Raw genomic sequence first — 13513 nt, forward strand, 5'->3', positions numbered from 1 at the left:
ATTGGTTTTTTTTCAGTAAGTTCATTTTAGGAGGCCACATATTCCTAAGCTTTTGATCAATGATCTGTTAATGCTGGGCTCTGGGGATAAAGCTGTGAAGAAAGAGAAGAGAGTTCAAACTCTCAGGAAGCTGACATTCTAGATCCTAGAGGAACTGGACAGGAGATAAGAAGCAAAGAAAGTAACTAAACCTGACAATACTAAGTGGTGAGATGAACCATGATGAAAACAAGACAGGGCCTGGCAGGGGGCTCATCCAGGAAGATGTCTTAAGGACGTGCAGCACGGCCCCAGCACGGAAGATGCTCCGTAAACGACATCTCAGATGTTGGGAAGGAGCCAGACTTTCATGGAAAAGTCTGGGGAAAATTCAGGCGGGGGGACTGGCCAATGCAGAGTGTCTGAAGCTGGCCTGTGTGAGGGACAGGAAGAAGGCTGGCATGGCTGGAGTGTCATGGACAAGTTGGTGCTGCTGGGCTGGGAACCACCTCTGTAACGGGAGCAGCCTCAGGCATTCCAGAAACCACCATGATGGGCTCCTGAGATGGTTTTTACTGCCATGTGTCCAGTTTGGGACGAACACCCTGGTTGTAAATGTCTTTTTAGTTATGCTTTCAGCATCACTTGCCAGGCTGGTATCTCTTGGGGAAAAGCCCCCAAGAGGGAGTGCTTCAGGCACCCAGGTTTTAATTCAAATTAGGTGGAAGGGCACTTGTTAGAGACACTTGGAGTCATTGCTCTCTCCTTTCCAGTGCCATTTTTGTGACAAGGCCTTTATGAACCAAGCTTTCCTACAAAGTCATATTCAGCGCCGCCACCCTGAAGATTCGCATCTTGGTAAGTAGTGAGCTCTGCCTTCAAAGAGCTATTTTCTTTTAGCCCTATAATAAAGGTACTATTTCTGGTAGCTTTTTCTTTTTTCAGCGAGACATGGTCCAAAGCATCTCTCAATCCTTTTAAAAGAAAGCGTCATAGTCCTTGTTCGAACACTCATTAAGTGAATGTTGATCCCCTGTGATGTGCCATGTACTGCATTAGGGCTCAAGGATGTAGCCATAAGCAAAACAGACCCTGTCTGGCTCTCTTACATCTTAATAGAGGGGATGGAGGAGTTATATCTAAACAACTGAGTGATGTTTTCAAGTGGCGGCAAGTGCAATGAAGAAAATAAAGTAAGAGAATGGAACTGAGAGTGACTCCTGGTGGTCAGCCAAGGCCTCATTAAGGAGGTGATATTTGATCAGAAACCAGAATGATGATGGGATCCCGGCATGCAGAAAATCTAGGAAATGAAGATCTCAGGCAAAGGGAATTCTCACTGTCAGCTGTGTTTTGGGGGGCAGGGCAGGCTGGTGTTTTGGGGGAACAGATAAAAAGTTTGGTGGAGCAGAGGTGGGCTAGGAAGGGGCCAGGTCACGTAGGGCCTCAAATGCCCTGGGTAGGAATGTGGGCGATTTAATCAGCATAATGAGAAGCCACTGGAGGATCTTAAGTTGGAGGAGTGCGGACATGATGTAATTTGGACTGGTATTTTTATATTTTTTTGGCTGAGCCACTCAGCTTATGGGATCTTAGTTCCCTGACCAGGGATCCAAAGCACTGCCAGTGAAAGCACTAATCCTAACCATGGGATGGCCATGGAATCCCCTCCAATTTGTACCTTTACATGACCCATCTAGTAGTGGGTGGGGGACAGACGGTAGGGACGGAGGTGGAAGCAGGTTGAAGCGTGAGGAGGCTGCAACAGGTAGCCCAAAGGAGAGAAGGTGGCAGCCGGACCAGGACGGGAGGTGGGAAAAGGGGAGATGGAGAGGATTTATTCTGGACGCAGAGCCCAGAGATGTGCTGGGCTGGGAACCACCCACGTGGTTCCATGACTCCACGTGGGAACAGGAGATGAAGTAAAGATGATCTTGGGCTTCTGTCCTGTACAAATGGGTGAATGGTTATCATGTTTACTGAGGGGAAGACCAGGAGGGGAGAACATTGAGGGAGGAAGAAGGATGGGGAATTTGGGTGGGTCGTGGGTACACTCAAGTCACACAGTCGCCATGCACGTGGGGATGCTGGAGGTCAAGGTAGAGGCCCAGGCTGGAGATAAAAACCTGGGAGTCGTTAGCAGAACTGGGCTGGATGAGGTCACTTAAAAAGAGAAGGCAACTCAGGGCCAGCCCCACACTAGGAGCCCAGGAGGAGCAGCTGACAGGGAGAAATAGCAGTGATGGAGGCAGGAGGGAAGTGGAGAGTGTGTTGTCATGGAAACCAAGGGGCATGAGGGTTTCAAGAAGGAGACAGTGATCCCCAATGATCTTGAGGCACAGAGTAAGATGAAGACCGACAAGTGACCATTGTTTTCCCAATGGCCGTTGGTGGCCTTAACATAGCGGCAGTGAACTGCTGGGGACAAAAGCTTGACTGGAGTGAGCTGAGCTGAGGATCCGGCAAGGAAGTGGTCATGTCGATTACAGCCATTTATTTCAGTAACGTTTGCTGGGAGAGAAAGCAGGGACAGGAGGCAGTATCTGGAGGGAAGGGGGGACCAAGGGAAGATTATTGTCTCATTTGCAGTGGCAGATACTAAGATGTGTTTGGGTGCCAGTGTGAACTAACCAGTGCCTAGAGGGGCTAATTGAAGGAGCAGAAGAGGGGAGGGGTTCTGTGGCTTGCAAGGAACCAGGTTTGCGACTAATCTAAATGTTATCAGAAGCAAAGAATGCAAGGCCTGTTTCTCCATGAGCAGAGCAGAGCAATTCTACAGATTGCCACAGTAACCCATGGAAATGCTCATTACGATCTAAATGTTTTTGGTACCTGGATGTTTATACTTCTAGCTTGTTACTCACTACCTATATCTGCTTTTCCCTCCCTTTTGGGTCAGCCTGTTTCCATTTCTGCCTATTTCTGATAGATTTATTTAGGAAACAGCTGAGCTTTGTATAAACAATATGGATAGCATAAAATTCCACTTATAAGCCATGAACCGCAGATACAGTTTAACAGTATATTGGAGAAATTGGGAAGATTAAATATTTTTAAAAATTAACCTATCATTCTTCAGTGTGAAACTGACCTTCTTTCTCTTCTGTTTCAGTATCTTATTCTATCTCATACTCGTTTCAGAGAGTATTTCAGACTCTGAAATGAGTATTGTTTCTTCAGGTCATCTTTGAGATTCTGACTTTCTACTTTGGTTTCCATACCTTTCATGTCTACACTCACAGACACATGTATATCCATTCAGTCATGTGTACATCTGCATGTAAGTACATGAACATAAGTGTTCTTCCCTTCACTTGTTGCTTCCTTTTACAACTTCTCAGTAGTTCATTTTTGCCCCGTGGACGGGTTGTGGCCCAAGTTTGCATTTTGAGTGCCAGCCTCTGCTTGTCTGAGCCCTGATGAGGTGTTCAGGAGAGTTCCGTGGGAGCCAGAAAGATGGCGACCGTAGAGATTTCAATATTGTGGTACCTGCGGTCGAAGCTGTTGATTTCCTTTCTCTGATTGAGACAGGCGTCTTGAAGAAGAGCCCAGGATTATTCCTTTGCTCCCTGAATGGGCTCTCACTCTGCCTCTGCAGGGTTAATCCAACTTCAACCCAGTGGCTGAAAGAATCTGCTTAAAAATAATTCAGTGCCCAATGATGCAAAGGGCTGAAAATGCATAGTAAAGTTGGCTTGTGCAGCATGAAAAAGAGTAAAGTCCCAAGAAAAAGCAGTTTCCTTTGTCTTTATCTTACTAGTAGCACTGTACCCCGTAAGTTTTCTGAGGGGTTTCGAAGAGATGGTATTTTAGCGATATTTCTGTTGCAGCAGAGTATAAGACAAGGGCGCAGACGGACAAGCTCCAAAGTGAGATCGACATGTTGAAGGAGCAGCTGCAGCTCACCAAGTCTCAGCTCGAGGCTGCACAGCTTGCCCATGCAGTCAGGTTCTCTAAGGTATGATGCTGAATTCTGAAGCGCTGATGTCTTGGGAAGGACTGGGGTTCATTCCTCTTAAATGTTCGGTAGAGTTCACCAGTGAAACCATCAGGTCTTGAGCCTTTCTTTATTGGTAGTTTCTTTTGATTTCTGGTTCAATCTCTTTACTCCTTATTGGTCTGTTCAGATTTTCTGTTTCTTCATGATTCACACTTGGCAGATTGTATAGTCTCTAGGAATCTTTGAGACTTTGGACCTCTGTGTTTATACTTTAAGGGATGTAAGGACAAAAGGATGCTGTGTGCTGCCTTTGGTTTGGGAAAATCATTGTGTACAGACCTGCCTTTATACGCAGTGTTTTTTGCAGCAAAACAAACCAAAGAAAGGCCTAACTGAAATTTGCAAGTCTCACTGACCCATGTGAGGAGAAGCTGTGCCCATTTATTTAAAATTCTGCAGGCTTGCTTCATGTCAGAGCTTTTAAAGCCGTGTATTGAATCAATTTCAGGAATATGAAATGCAGAAAACAAAAGAGGAAGAATTTCTGAAGTTATTCGATAGATGGAAAGAAGAAGAAAAGGAGAAACTAGTTGATGAAATGGAAAAAGTCAAGGAAATGTTTATGAAGGAGTTTAAAGAACTGACTTCTAAGAACTCAGCATTAGAATATGTGAGTATTAAACCTAGGAGTCCTCATAGCATTGACAGAGTTGTGGCTTTTAGAGGTGGCGTAACAGTGGCAATATGGCTCTCAGACCCACAAGTTCCTTTATTGTGCCCTGGCCCAGACTCCCATCCTCCCTGAGAGTCTAGGGAGCTCGGGCATATAGAAGACAGAGCAAGTCCTTAAGAGCGGGAGCTCTGGCCCCAAACCCCAGTCAGAACACTTGGCACATTTGGGTCAGATCAGAGAAGGGCCCTCTTGCTTAACTCTCTAGGTTCCGATAGCCTGAAACCATAACCCCTTCCCCAAGTTTTGGAGCTTTCCAAAGTTCCAAAGGAACTTTCTACAAAGACTGACACAGATCCCCAGCGTGGCAGAAAGAAGCTGACCCAGAAAGACAGGCCTGTTTGGTCTGAGTGAGGTGGGTGAGCAGGATGTGATTAAATGTAGCCCCTCCCGCTTTCCTGTGGGAGCGGCCTTGGTCACAGGGAAGCAAAGGAGACCAGGGAAGATTCTTGAGCTCCCTCTAGGGGCAACATGTTTTATAAACTGAAATAGAGGGGTAGTTGGGGAAAACTGCAAAGATCCTTCTCTAAAATGCCCTGAACCCTCTCATCAGTTCAGTTCAGTCACTCAGTCGTGTCCAACTCTTTGCGACCCCATGAATCACAGCACGCCAGGCCTCCCTGTCCATCACCAACTCCCGGAGTTTATACTCAAACTCATGTCCATCGAGTCGGTGATGATATCCAGCCATCTCATCCTCTGTCGTCCCCTTCTCCTCCTGCCCCCATTCCCTCCCAGATTCAGGGTCTCTTCCAGTGAGTCAACTCTTCGCATGAGGTGGCCAAAGTACTGGAGTTTCAGCCTCAGCGTCAGTCCTTCCAATGAACACCCAGAACTGATCTCCTTTAGGATGGACTGCTTGGATCTCCTCGCAGTCCAAGGACTCTCAAGAACCCTCTCATAGGAATGGGCAAACTATGACTTGGGACCCAAATCTAGCAAACCACCTGATTTTGTATGGTCCTTGATCTAAGAAAGGTTTTCACACTTGAAAGTGGTTGAACAAAGTCAGAAGAAAAGATATTTCATGACATGAAAATGGCATAAATTGACCTCCTGGTGTGTCTGCAAGAGAGTATTTTGGAATGCAACTGTGTTGTTTCCTCTACACTTTCTCTATGGCGCTCTTGTGCTGCCGCCATGGAGTTGAGTCGCTGTGACCAAGACCTTACATGTCTCCAAAGTCAAATACTATCTGGCTCTTCACAGAAAAAGTTTGCCAGCTGCTGTCGTATCTTTATAAAGCAAATGTGGCCCAGGGTTAGTTAGCAATTGGTGACAGTGAAGTGGGTGTTCATTAGACTGTCCTTTCAACTTTTCCATAAGCTGTAATTTGCAGATAAAAAGTTGAGGGGAAGTTAACATGGGGTTGGCTCATTGTGTCTTTTCTGTAGGGCTTCCTTCAGGCAACTCCCTGTTGGTTCAGGTGTCCCCACATCACCGCCCTTGGGTCTGAGCATCAGAGCTCTTGGACAGTTGTTGTTCAGTTGCTCAGTCGTGTCCGACTTTGTGACACCATGGACTGCAGCATGCCAGGCTTCTGTGTCCTGCACCATCTCTTGGAGTTTGCTCAAACTTGGAGTCAGTGATGCCCTCCAACCATCTCATCCTCTGTCGCCCCCTTCTGGCCTCCTCACTGAATCACCCGGTCAATCAACTGCACCTGATTCCTGTTTCTGGCAACTGTTACCTGCCCATCGCCCATCGCCCATCGCCTAAGATTAGGAAATTAGGTTTTCCTTTCCCTTTTTCACCCTGTGCATGTTCTTTTGTTGGAAGGAGTAAAACAGGAAAACCACTGTGAAGAGAAGCGCAATCAGTGTCTTGTAGGATAGTCAGATTTTGATATGTGGCTACAGGCTCCCCAATTTTGTCCTCTTTTTCAGTCTTTATTTCTTAATTAAAAATTTAAAAAAAATTCTTTTTTGGCTATGCTGGGTCTTCATTGCTCTGCAGGCTTTTCTCTAGCTGGGGAGAGCTGTGGCTCCGCTCTCGTTGTGAAGCTCAAGCTTCTCATTGCAGTGGTTTCTCTTGTTGCAGAGCATGGACTCTAAGACACGCCAGCTTTGGTAGCTGTGGCCTGTGGGCTCAGTAGTTGTGGCTCCCAGGCTCTGGAGCACGGGCTCAATAGTTGTGGTGTATGGGCTTAGTTGCTCCACGGCATGTGGGATCTTCACGGATCAGGGATCGAACCCACGTCTCCTGCGTTGGCAGGCGGATTCTTTACCACTGAGCCACCAGGGAGGCCCTCTGTTTCAGCTTTATAGAAATATGAACATTTTTCCAGTGATCTTCACTTTTATTTTATAGCAATTGTCAGAAATCCAGAAGTCCAATATGCAGATCAAGTCTAACATAGGCACGCTAAAAGATGCACATGAGTTTAAAGAAGAACGTCCACAGCATCCCCAGGATTTCCAAAATGTGACGCAGCTACTTGACAATCAGGTATGTAGAAGTGGGGTGACTACTGATTTTTCTTGGTGAAGTAATTTATAGGAGGCATCATCTAAGAAAAAGTGTCTCTTTCAGTGATGGTGACAGTGACTAATTCTTTTTTTCTTGTCTCCTATTGCATGTGTAATTCATTATAGATGTTCATTAGATACTTCAGTTCAGTCACTCAGTCGTGTCCGATTCTTTGCAACCCCATGGACTGCAGCATGCCAGGCTTCCCTGTCCATCACCAACTCCCGGAGTTTACTCAAACTCATGTCCATCAAGTCAGTGATGCCATCCAACCATCTCATCCTCTGTGGTCTCCTTCTCCTCCTGCCTTCAATCTTTCCCAGCATCAGGGTCTTTTCAAATGAGTCAGTTCTTCACATCAGGTGGCCAAAGTATTGGAGTTTTAGCTTCAGCATCAGTCCTTCCAATTATTATTCAGGGCTGATTTGCTTTAGGGTGGACTGGTTGAATCTCCTTGCTGTCCAAGGGATTCTTCAAGAGTCTTCTCCAACACCACAGTTCAAAAGCATCAATCCTTTGGCACTCAGCTTTCTTTATTAGATACTTACTGATTGACTAATTAGATACTTAGTGATTGACTAATAGATGCAGATACAGAACATCTGGCAAAGTTGTTTAATTTTTTTCTCGAATGATATCTGTTTGAATTAGTTCATATTACCTTAGTAGTTATTTTTCATGTTTCAGATGTAGGCCCACTTTCAAAAGGCATAGAAAGGCATTTTGAAGCACAGACTATTTTTTCAGAGCTTATACAGTTGCACTGGTAAACTGATGATCTTTTACACGTATCAGGTAAATTATAGTCACCTGGAAGTGAACCTCAGTAATCAGTACGGGCTTCATCCTGCCTCTTTTGGTCACACTGATTTAGGAGAATTTTTTTTTTAGCCAAAAAACAGAGATTAAAGCTTATGAATTCATGATTTTTTTCAAAAAGCAGTATTACGTCATTTTAAAAAATGTGTTTTTCAAGGATCTATTGTATAACACATGGAACTGCTCAATGTTATGTGGCAGCCTGGATGGGAGGGAGTCTGGGGGAAAATGGATACATGTATGTGAATGGTTGAGTCCCTTCGCTGTTCCCCTGAAACTATCACAACATTGTTAAACAGTTCTGTGTGTGTGTGCTAAGTCATTTTAGTCGTGTCCAACTCTGTGTGACCCCCCTGGACTGTAGCCCGCCAGGCTCCTCTGTCCATGGGGATTCTCCAGGCAAGAATACTGGAGTGGATTGCCATGCCCTCCTCCAGGGGATCTTCCCGACCAAAGGCTCAAACCTGCATCCATTTTGTCTCCTGCATTGGTAGGCAGGTTCTTTACCACTAGTGCCAGCTGGGAAGCCCAATCAGCTATACCCCAAGACAAAATAAAAAATTTAAAAAAAAATAAATGTGTTTGTGAATATGGACTACAGCCACAGCTTCTTGTCTTGCCTCTCTCCCCCAAATCTACCTTCTGCATTGTAGCCAGGCTGACCACATCACCACCCTGCCTAAAATCCTTCGGTCACTCCCCGTTTTTCACAGAACAAACTCTAGAACCATTAACCAGCACTCAGAGTCCCTGGGCATCCGGTCCTGCTATCTCCCACCGTTCTTGGCTCTACCTCAACACACCAGCAGCACCTAAAAGCTCCTGGTTCCAGCTTTCTTTGTCATGTACCTCCTAGTTTTTCAGGCCCCGTCACTTACTCAGCTGGAATGGCATCTCTTCTGGAAAGTTCTCCTGGGCCTCTGGGTTAATGCATGCCACAGTCCTCCAAGCTGGACCTGATCACGTGCACATCATGTGGGAACCTTCCATTGTTATGTTCACCTCCTTCCCACCCCCGCCCAACCCTGGGCAGGGCAGGACCTGCCTCTGAGCCCTCTACCAGCCTGATGGCTCTAGTGGTGAAGAACCCACCTGCCAATGCAGGAGACATAAGAGATGTTGGTTCAATCCCTGGGTTGGGAAGATCCCCTGCAGGAGGGCATGGCCACCCACGCCAGTATTCTTGCCTGGGAAATCCCATGGACAAAGGAGCCTGGAGGGCTACAGTCCAGGGGGTCGCAGAGTTGGACATGACTGTTGTGATTTTGCATGCACGCACACAGCCTGCCGCAGCTGCCCAATGAGGTGCAGGTACACGGTAGGGAATCAGGAATTGGGTCCGATGGTTGCTCCCAGCAGACTGCTGTCTCACTAACTGAGGGACTCAGTTATGAAACTCTCAGGTGCCCCCTGAATTTCTTTTGTCTGAGGCCTTCCCGTGAGCTCTGTCAGTTCATAACCCATAGACTCAGAAACCGTGACATTTCCTTTTGACTTCTTAGGTTGGCAGGCTAACACCTGTTTTTTAAATGAAGTTTTATTGAAACACAGGGCTTTCCTGATGGCTCAGACGGTAAAGAATCTGCCTGCAATGTGGGAGACCTGGGTTCAATACCTGAGTTGGGAAGATCCCCAGGAGGAGGGCATGGCAACCCACTCCAGTAATTCTTGCCTGGAGAATCCCCATGGACAGAGGAACCTGGCTGACTACAGTCCATGGAGTTGCAAAGAGTTGGACTGGACTGAACACCTAAGCACTAAAATGCAGCCTTGCTACTACGTACCATCTGTGGCTGTTCATTCACCTATTACTTATGGCTGTTCTCCCATTTCTAGTAGTAGTTACTGAGTCATCTGGCCCCCACAGTCTAACATATTTTCTATTAGCCCCTTAATAGAAAATATTTGCTGACCCCTGCCTTAGCGTGAAAGATGAAAACCAAGTGCAAGTGTGATTAAACATTTCTGACTGTATTCATCTTTAAAAATGGCTGCTAAAATGTTACCCAAATAGTTGGGTTTCCTAGATACTCACTGAAAAAGAAGCTCTCATTCTGAGTAGATGTCATTATTCATGAGTGCATGCTAAGTGGCTTCGGTCATGTCTGACTCTTTGCAAGCCTATTGACATAGCCCTCCAGGCTCCTCTGTCCATGGAATTTTCCAGGCAGGAATATTGGAGTGGGTTGTCATGCCCTCCTCCAGGGGATCTTCCCCACCCAGGGTCATACCCACGTCTCATTTCTCCTGCATTGGTAGGCAGGTTCTTTACCACTAGTGACACCTGGGAAACCCGTCATTGTTACAGTTGTACCTGAATTCCTCCTGTTTTACTGTTTCGCAGGAAAGCAAGTGGACAGCTCGTGTTCAGGCTCTTCATCAAGAGCACAAGAAAGAAAAGAGCCAGGTAAGATTAAGAAATGAATGGCCTATAAAACGTGGGTTTTTCCGAAAAGAGTATTTGCTCTTCTTTATAATAAAGATAATATTTGTCCACTGGAAACAATTTGTAGAGAAATGTATACCAAAAATTTAAATTATTTATAATTCCAACACCAAAGATAACCAGTGCTACTGCACTGTTATAATTTCTTCAGTCTTTTTGATGCTGTAAATGTGCTTCTATAGGTATAGAAACCCATACATATAATTTGTCTCACAGTTTTAAAATTATGCTTTATATCTATAACTTTATACATTTTAATTTAATACATCATAAACATTTTCCTATGTTTTAAAATATTCTTCAAAATTGTAATTTTTTTTTTAATGACTCCATGATGATCTTATGGATGTATCATCAGTTATTTAATCTCTTCTTCATTGCTGAATGCATATTTCTAATTTTTCTACATTATAGGGCGGCAATCTAAGCTTTGAATACAGGCCAACCTTGTTTTATGGCACTTTGCAGATAATTGTGTTTTTTATAAATTGAAGGTTTGTGGCAACCCTGCATTGTCAGATGATACATTTTTTAGCAATAAAGTATTTTTAATTAACATATGTACATTTTTAAGACATAATGTTATTGCACACTTAAGAGGCCACAGTATAGTGTAACATAACTTTTACATGCAGTAGGATACTAAAAAATTCATGCGACTCATTTTATTGCAATTTGGCTCTATTGCTATGGTCTGGAACTTAATCCACAGTATCTCCAGGTCTATCTATAAAAACGAGGATCATTCATATTAAAGTCACTTTTTAAGTCATTTTAATGAAAACAAAAATTAATTGTAACACCTGCTAGGTACATCAGAAATTTAAGTGCTAAAATGCTTTTATAATAGTGCAAAAATGTAGATTTATTTGTGATTTTAAGATAGGAAAAAACATCTGTTTATTTTTTCACTTTAAATTGTATGTGTTTTGTAGCCCTTTGTATCCCCTTCTAGGCGAACAGCATAGACTGGGTGGCTTACAAACAACAGAAACTTATTTCTCATGGTTCTGTTGCTCCAGCAATTGGACAGAGAGAGTTTGTTAAAGGGGAGTGGTGGCTGGGCTATGAGTAGATATAACGCCCAATTCATTTCTCCAACCTAAGTCACCCTTCTGAGCTCTAGACGAGATTACCATCTTGGTACTCGGCATCTGCACAGCTTCTTAAATGTGATGTGTCTAATATGAGGTCCTTGGGGTTGTTCCCAGACATCTTTTTTTTTTTTTGGTTGCTGGCATCCTTGTCCACTCAGATGCAGACATTGATTCCCATCTCCTCTTCAACTCCCAGTTCTGTGTTCTTCTGGACATTTCTATGGCTTCCATTGCTTCTCCACTGAGCTCCCAGCATTTCTAAAAGGGCCCCCTATCCAGTCTCCCAGTTCCAGCCTTCCTCTCTTGTAATCTACTCTCTGCAGAGCAAACAGAACAACCTGGCTGCTCAGCTTATCCTGATCCTCTCTCTCAACCTACTATTTTAGCTATGATGGCCTTCTAGTAATTTATAGAACACACAGCATGCAGCCTTTTTCTCCTTGTACACGTGGTTTTTTGCTTCTGGAAGGTCCTTCCCCTTGCTCCTTATACAGTGGGCTCCTTCCCCTCTGATTTAGTTTTCTCTGAAAGTGCAAGTGTTAGTCACTCAGTCATGTCCACCTCTTTGTGATCCCATGGACTGTAGCCCACCAGGCTCCTCTGTCCATGGAATTCTCCAGGCAAGAGTACTGGAGTGGGTTGCCATTCCCCCCTTCTCCAGGAGATCTTCCCGGCGCAGGGATCAAACCCGGGTCTCCTGCATTGCAGGCAGAGTCTTTACTGTCTGAGCCACCAGGGAAGCCCTAGTTTTCTCTGCTGTGTTGCAAATGACCACAGATTTAGTATGTCACAGTTTCCATGGGGTAGGAGTCTAGGCACGGCTTAGCTGGGTCTTCTGCTCAGGGTTTCAGGAGCTGCATTGGAGGTGTCAGCCAAGCTGTCTCCTCTGGGGCTCTGGGGCCTCTCTGAAGCCTGTTCAGATGGTTGGCGATGTGCAGTTCCCCACGGTCAGCCGTGGGAGTGAGGGTGGAGTGAGACTCAGCTCTGCAGTTCACAACCTGACTGTGACTTCTTCAAGGCCAATAGCAGAGCATCGCTCCTGCCTTCCTTCTCCTCCTTTAGACACCTGAAGTCACCTCAGACCAGTCCATCCAGGGAAGCGATCCTTTCCCTTTATTATTCTCATCACTTCACAAGTGTAACTCTGATCACTATTTTAAGTAGTTTACTTGTTTATTGTCTGTCTCTCCAGCCAGATCATTAGCCTTTCGAGGGAAGGACTTTATCTGTTTACTCCTCCACTGTATTCCCAGAATCTAATAATGTGCCTAAAATGTGGTTGTTGTTGTTTAGTTGCTCAGTAGTGTTTGACTCTTTGAGGCCCCATGGGCTGCAGCTCGCCAGGCTTCCCTGTCCTTCACCATCTCCCAGACTTTGCTCAAACTCACGTCCATCGAGTCAGTGATGCCATCCAACCATCTCACCCTTTGTCGTCCCCTTCTCCTCCTGCCCTCACTCTTTCCCAGCATCAGGGTCTTTTCCAATGAGTCGGCTCTTTGCATCAGGTGGCCAAAGTATTGGAGCTTCAGCTTCAGCATCAGTCCTTCCAATGAATATTCAGGGTTGATTTCCTTTAGGATTGACTGGTTTGATCTCCTGGCAGTCCAAGGAACTCTGAAGAGTCTTCTCCAGCACCACAGTTTGAAAGCATCAGTTCTTCGGTGCTTACTAAATATTTGCTAAATGAATGCAGAAGGTTGATAGGTGGCCAACAAGGGGATCACTTAGCCTTTTTTTTTTTTTTTGTGGAGAGAGAGAGATGCTGATTGTAGGGGGCAGAAGAGCAGGGTGGAAAGTGCTGTCTGTTAGTGTGAGCATGATATTTGAACCCAGGTCCTCTTAACCTCAGGTCCCTGCTTGTCTGCCCCACTGCCTTGCTCGCCTGTCATTCTGAGGCACTTAGCCAGCAGGGGAGGGGAACAACCAGTGACAACTTAGAGCAGTTGCTTTTCTGTAAGAACCCTGAATCTTTCCTTTGAGATGCTCTAAGGCAGCAATTCCTAACCAGGGACTGATTGCCCTTCAGGATGACC

The 13513-nt window shown here is 45.3% G+C and overlaps 1 protein-coding gene across 5 annotated transcripts in view; it reads left to right on the forward strand.

Annotated features, from left to right (window-relative positions):
• Positions 1-13513, forward strand: part of DZIP1 (DAZ interacting zinc finger protein 1) — a 49044-nt gene that overhangs the window by 6076 nt on the left and 29455 nt on the right. For 4 of the 5 annotated variants that reach the window (XM_043477736.1, XM_043477740.1, XM_043477737.1 and 1 more), the window contains exons 6-10: positions 753-837; positions 3810-3937; positions 4428-4589; positions 6960-7097; positions 10282-10344. In XM_043477736.1, coding sequence (XP_043333671.1) covers positions 753-837; positions 3810-3937; positions 4428-4589; positions 6960-7097; positions 10282-10344 — 576 coding nt within the window. The remainder of the gene's footprint in view (positions 1-752; positions 838-3809; positions 3938-4427; positions 4590-6959; positions 7098-10281; positions 10345-13513) is intronic. The other variant, XM_043477739.1, reaches the window with a different exon arrangement.

This window comes from Cervus canadensis, chromosome 9 (genome assembly GCF_019320065.1).
Source record: "Cervus canadensis isolate Bull #8, Minnesota chromosome 9, ASM1932006v1, whole genome shotgun sequence".
Taxonomy (NCBI): domain Eukaryota; kingdom Metazoa; phylum Chordata; class Mammalia; order Artiodactyla; family Cervidae; genus Cervus; species Cervus canadensis.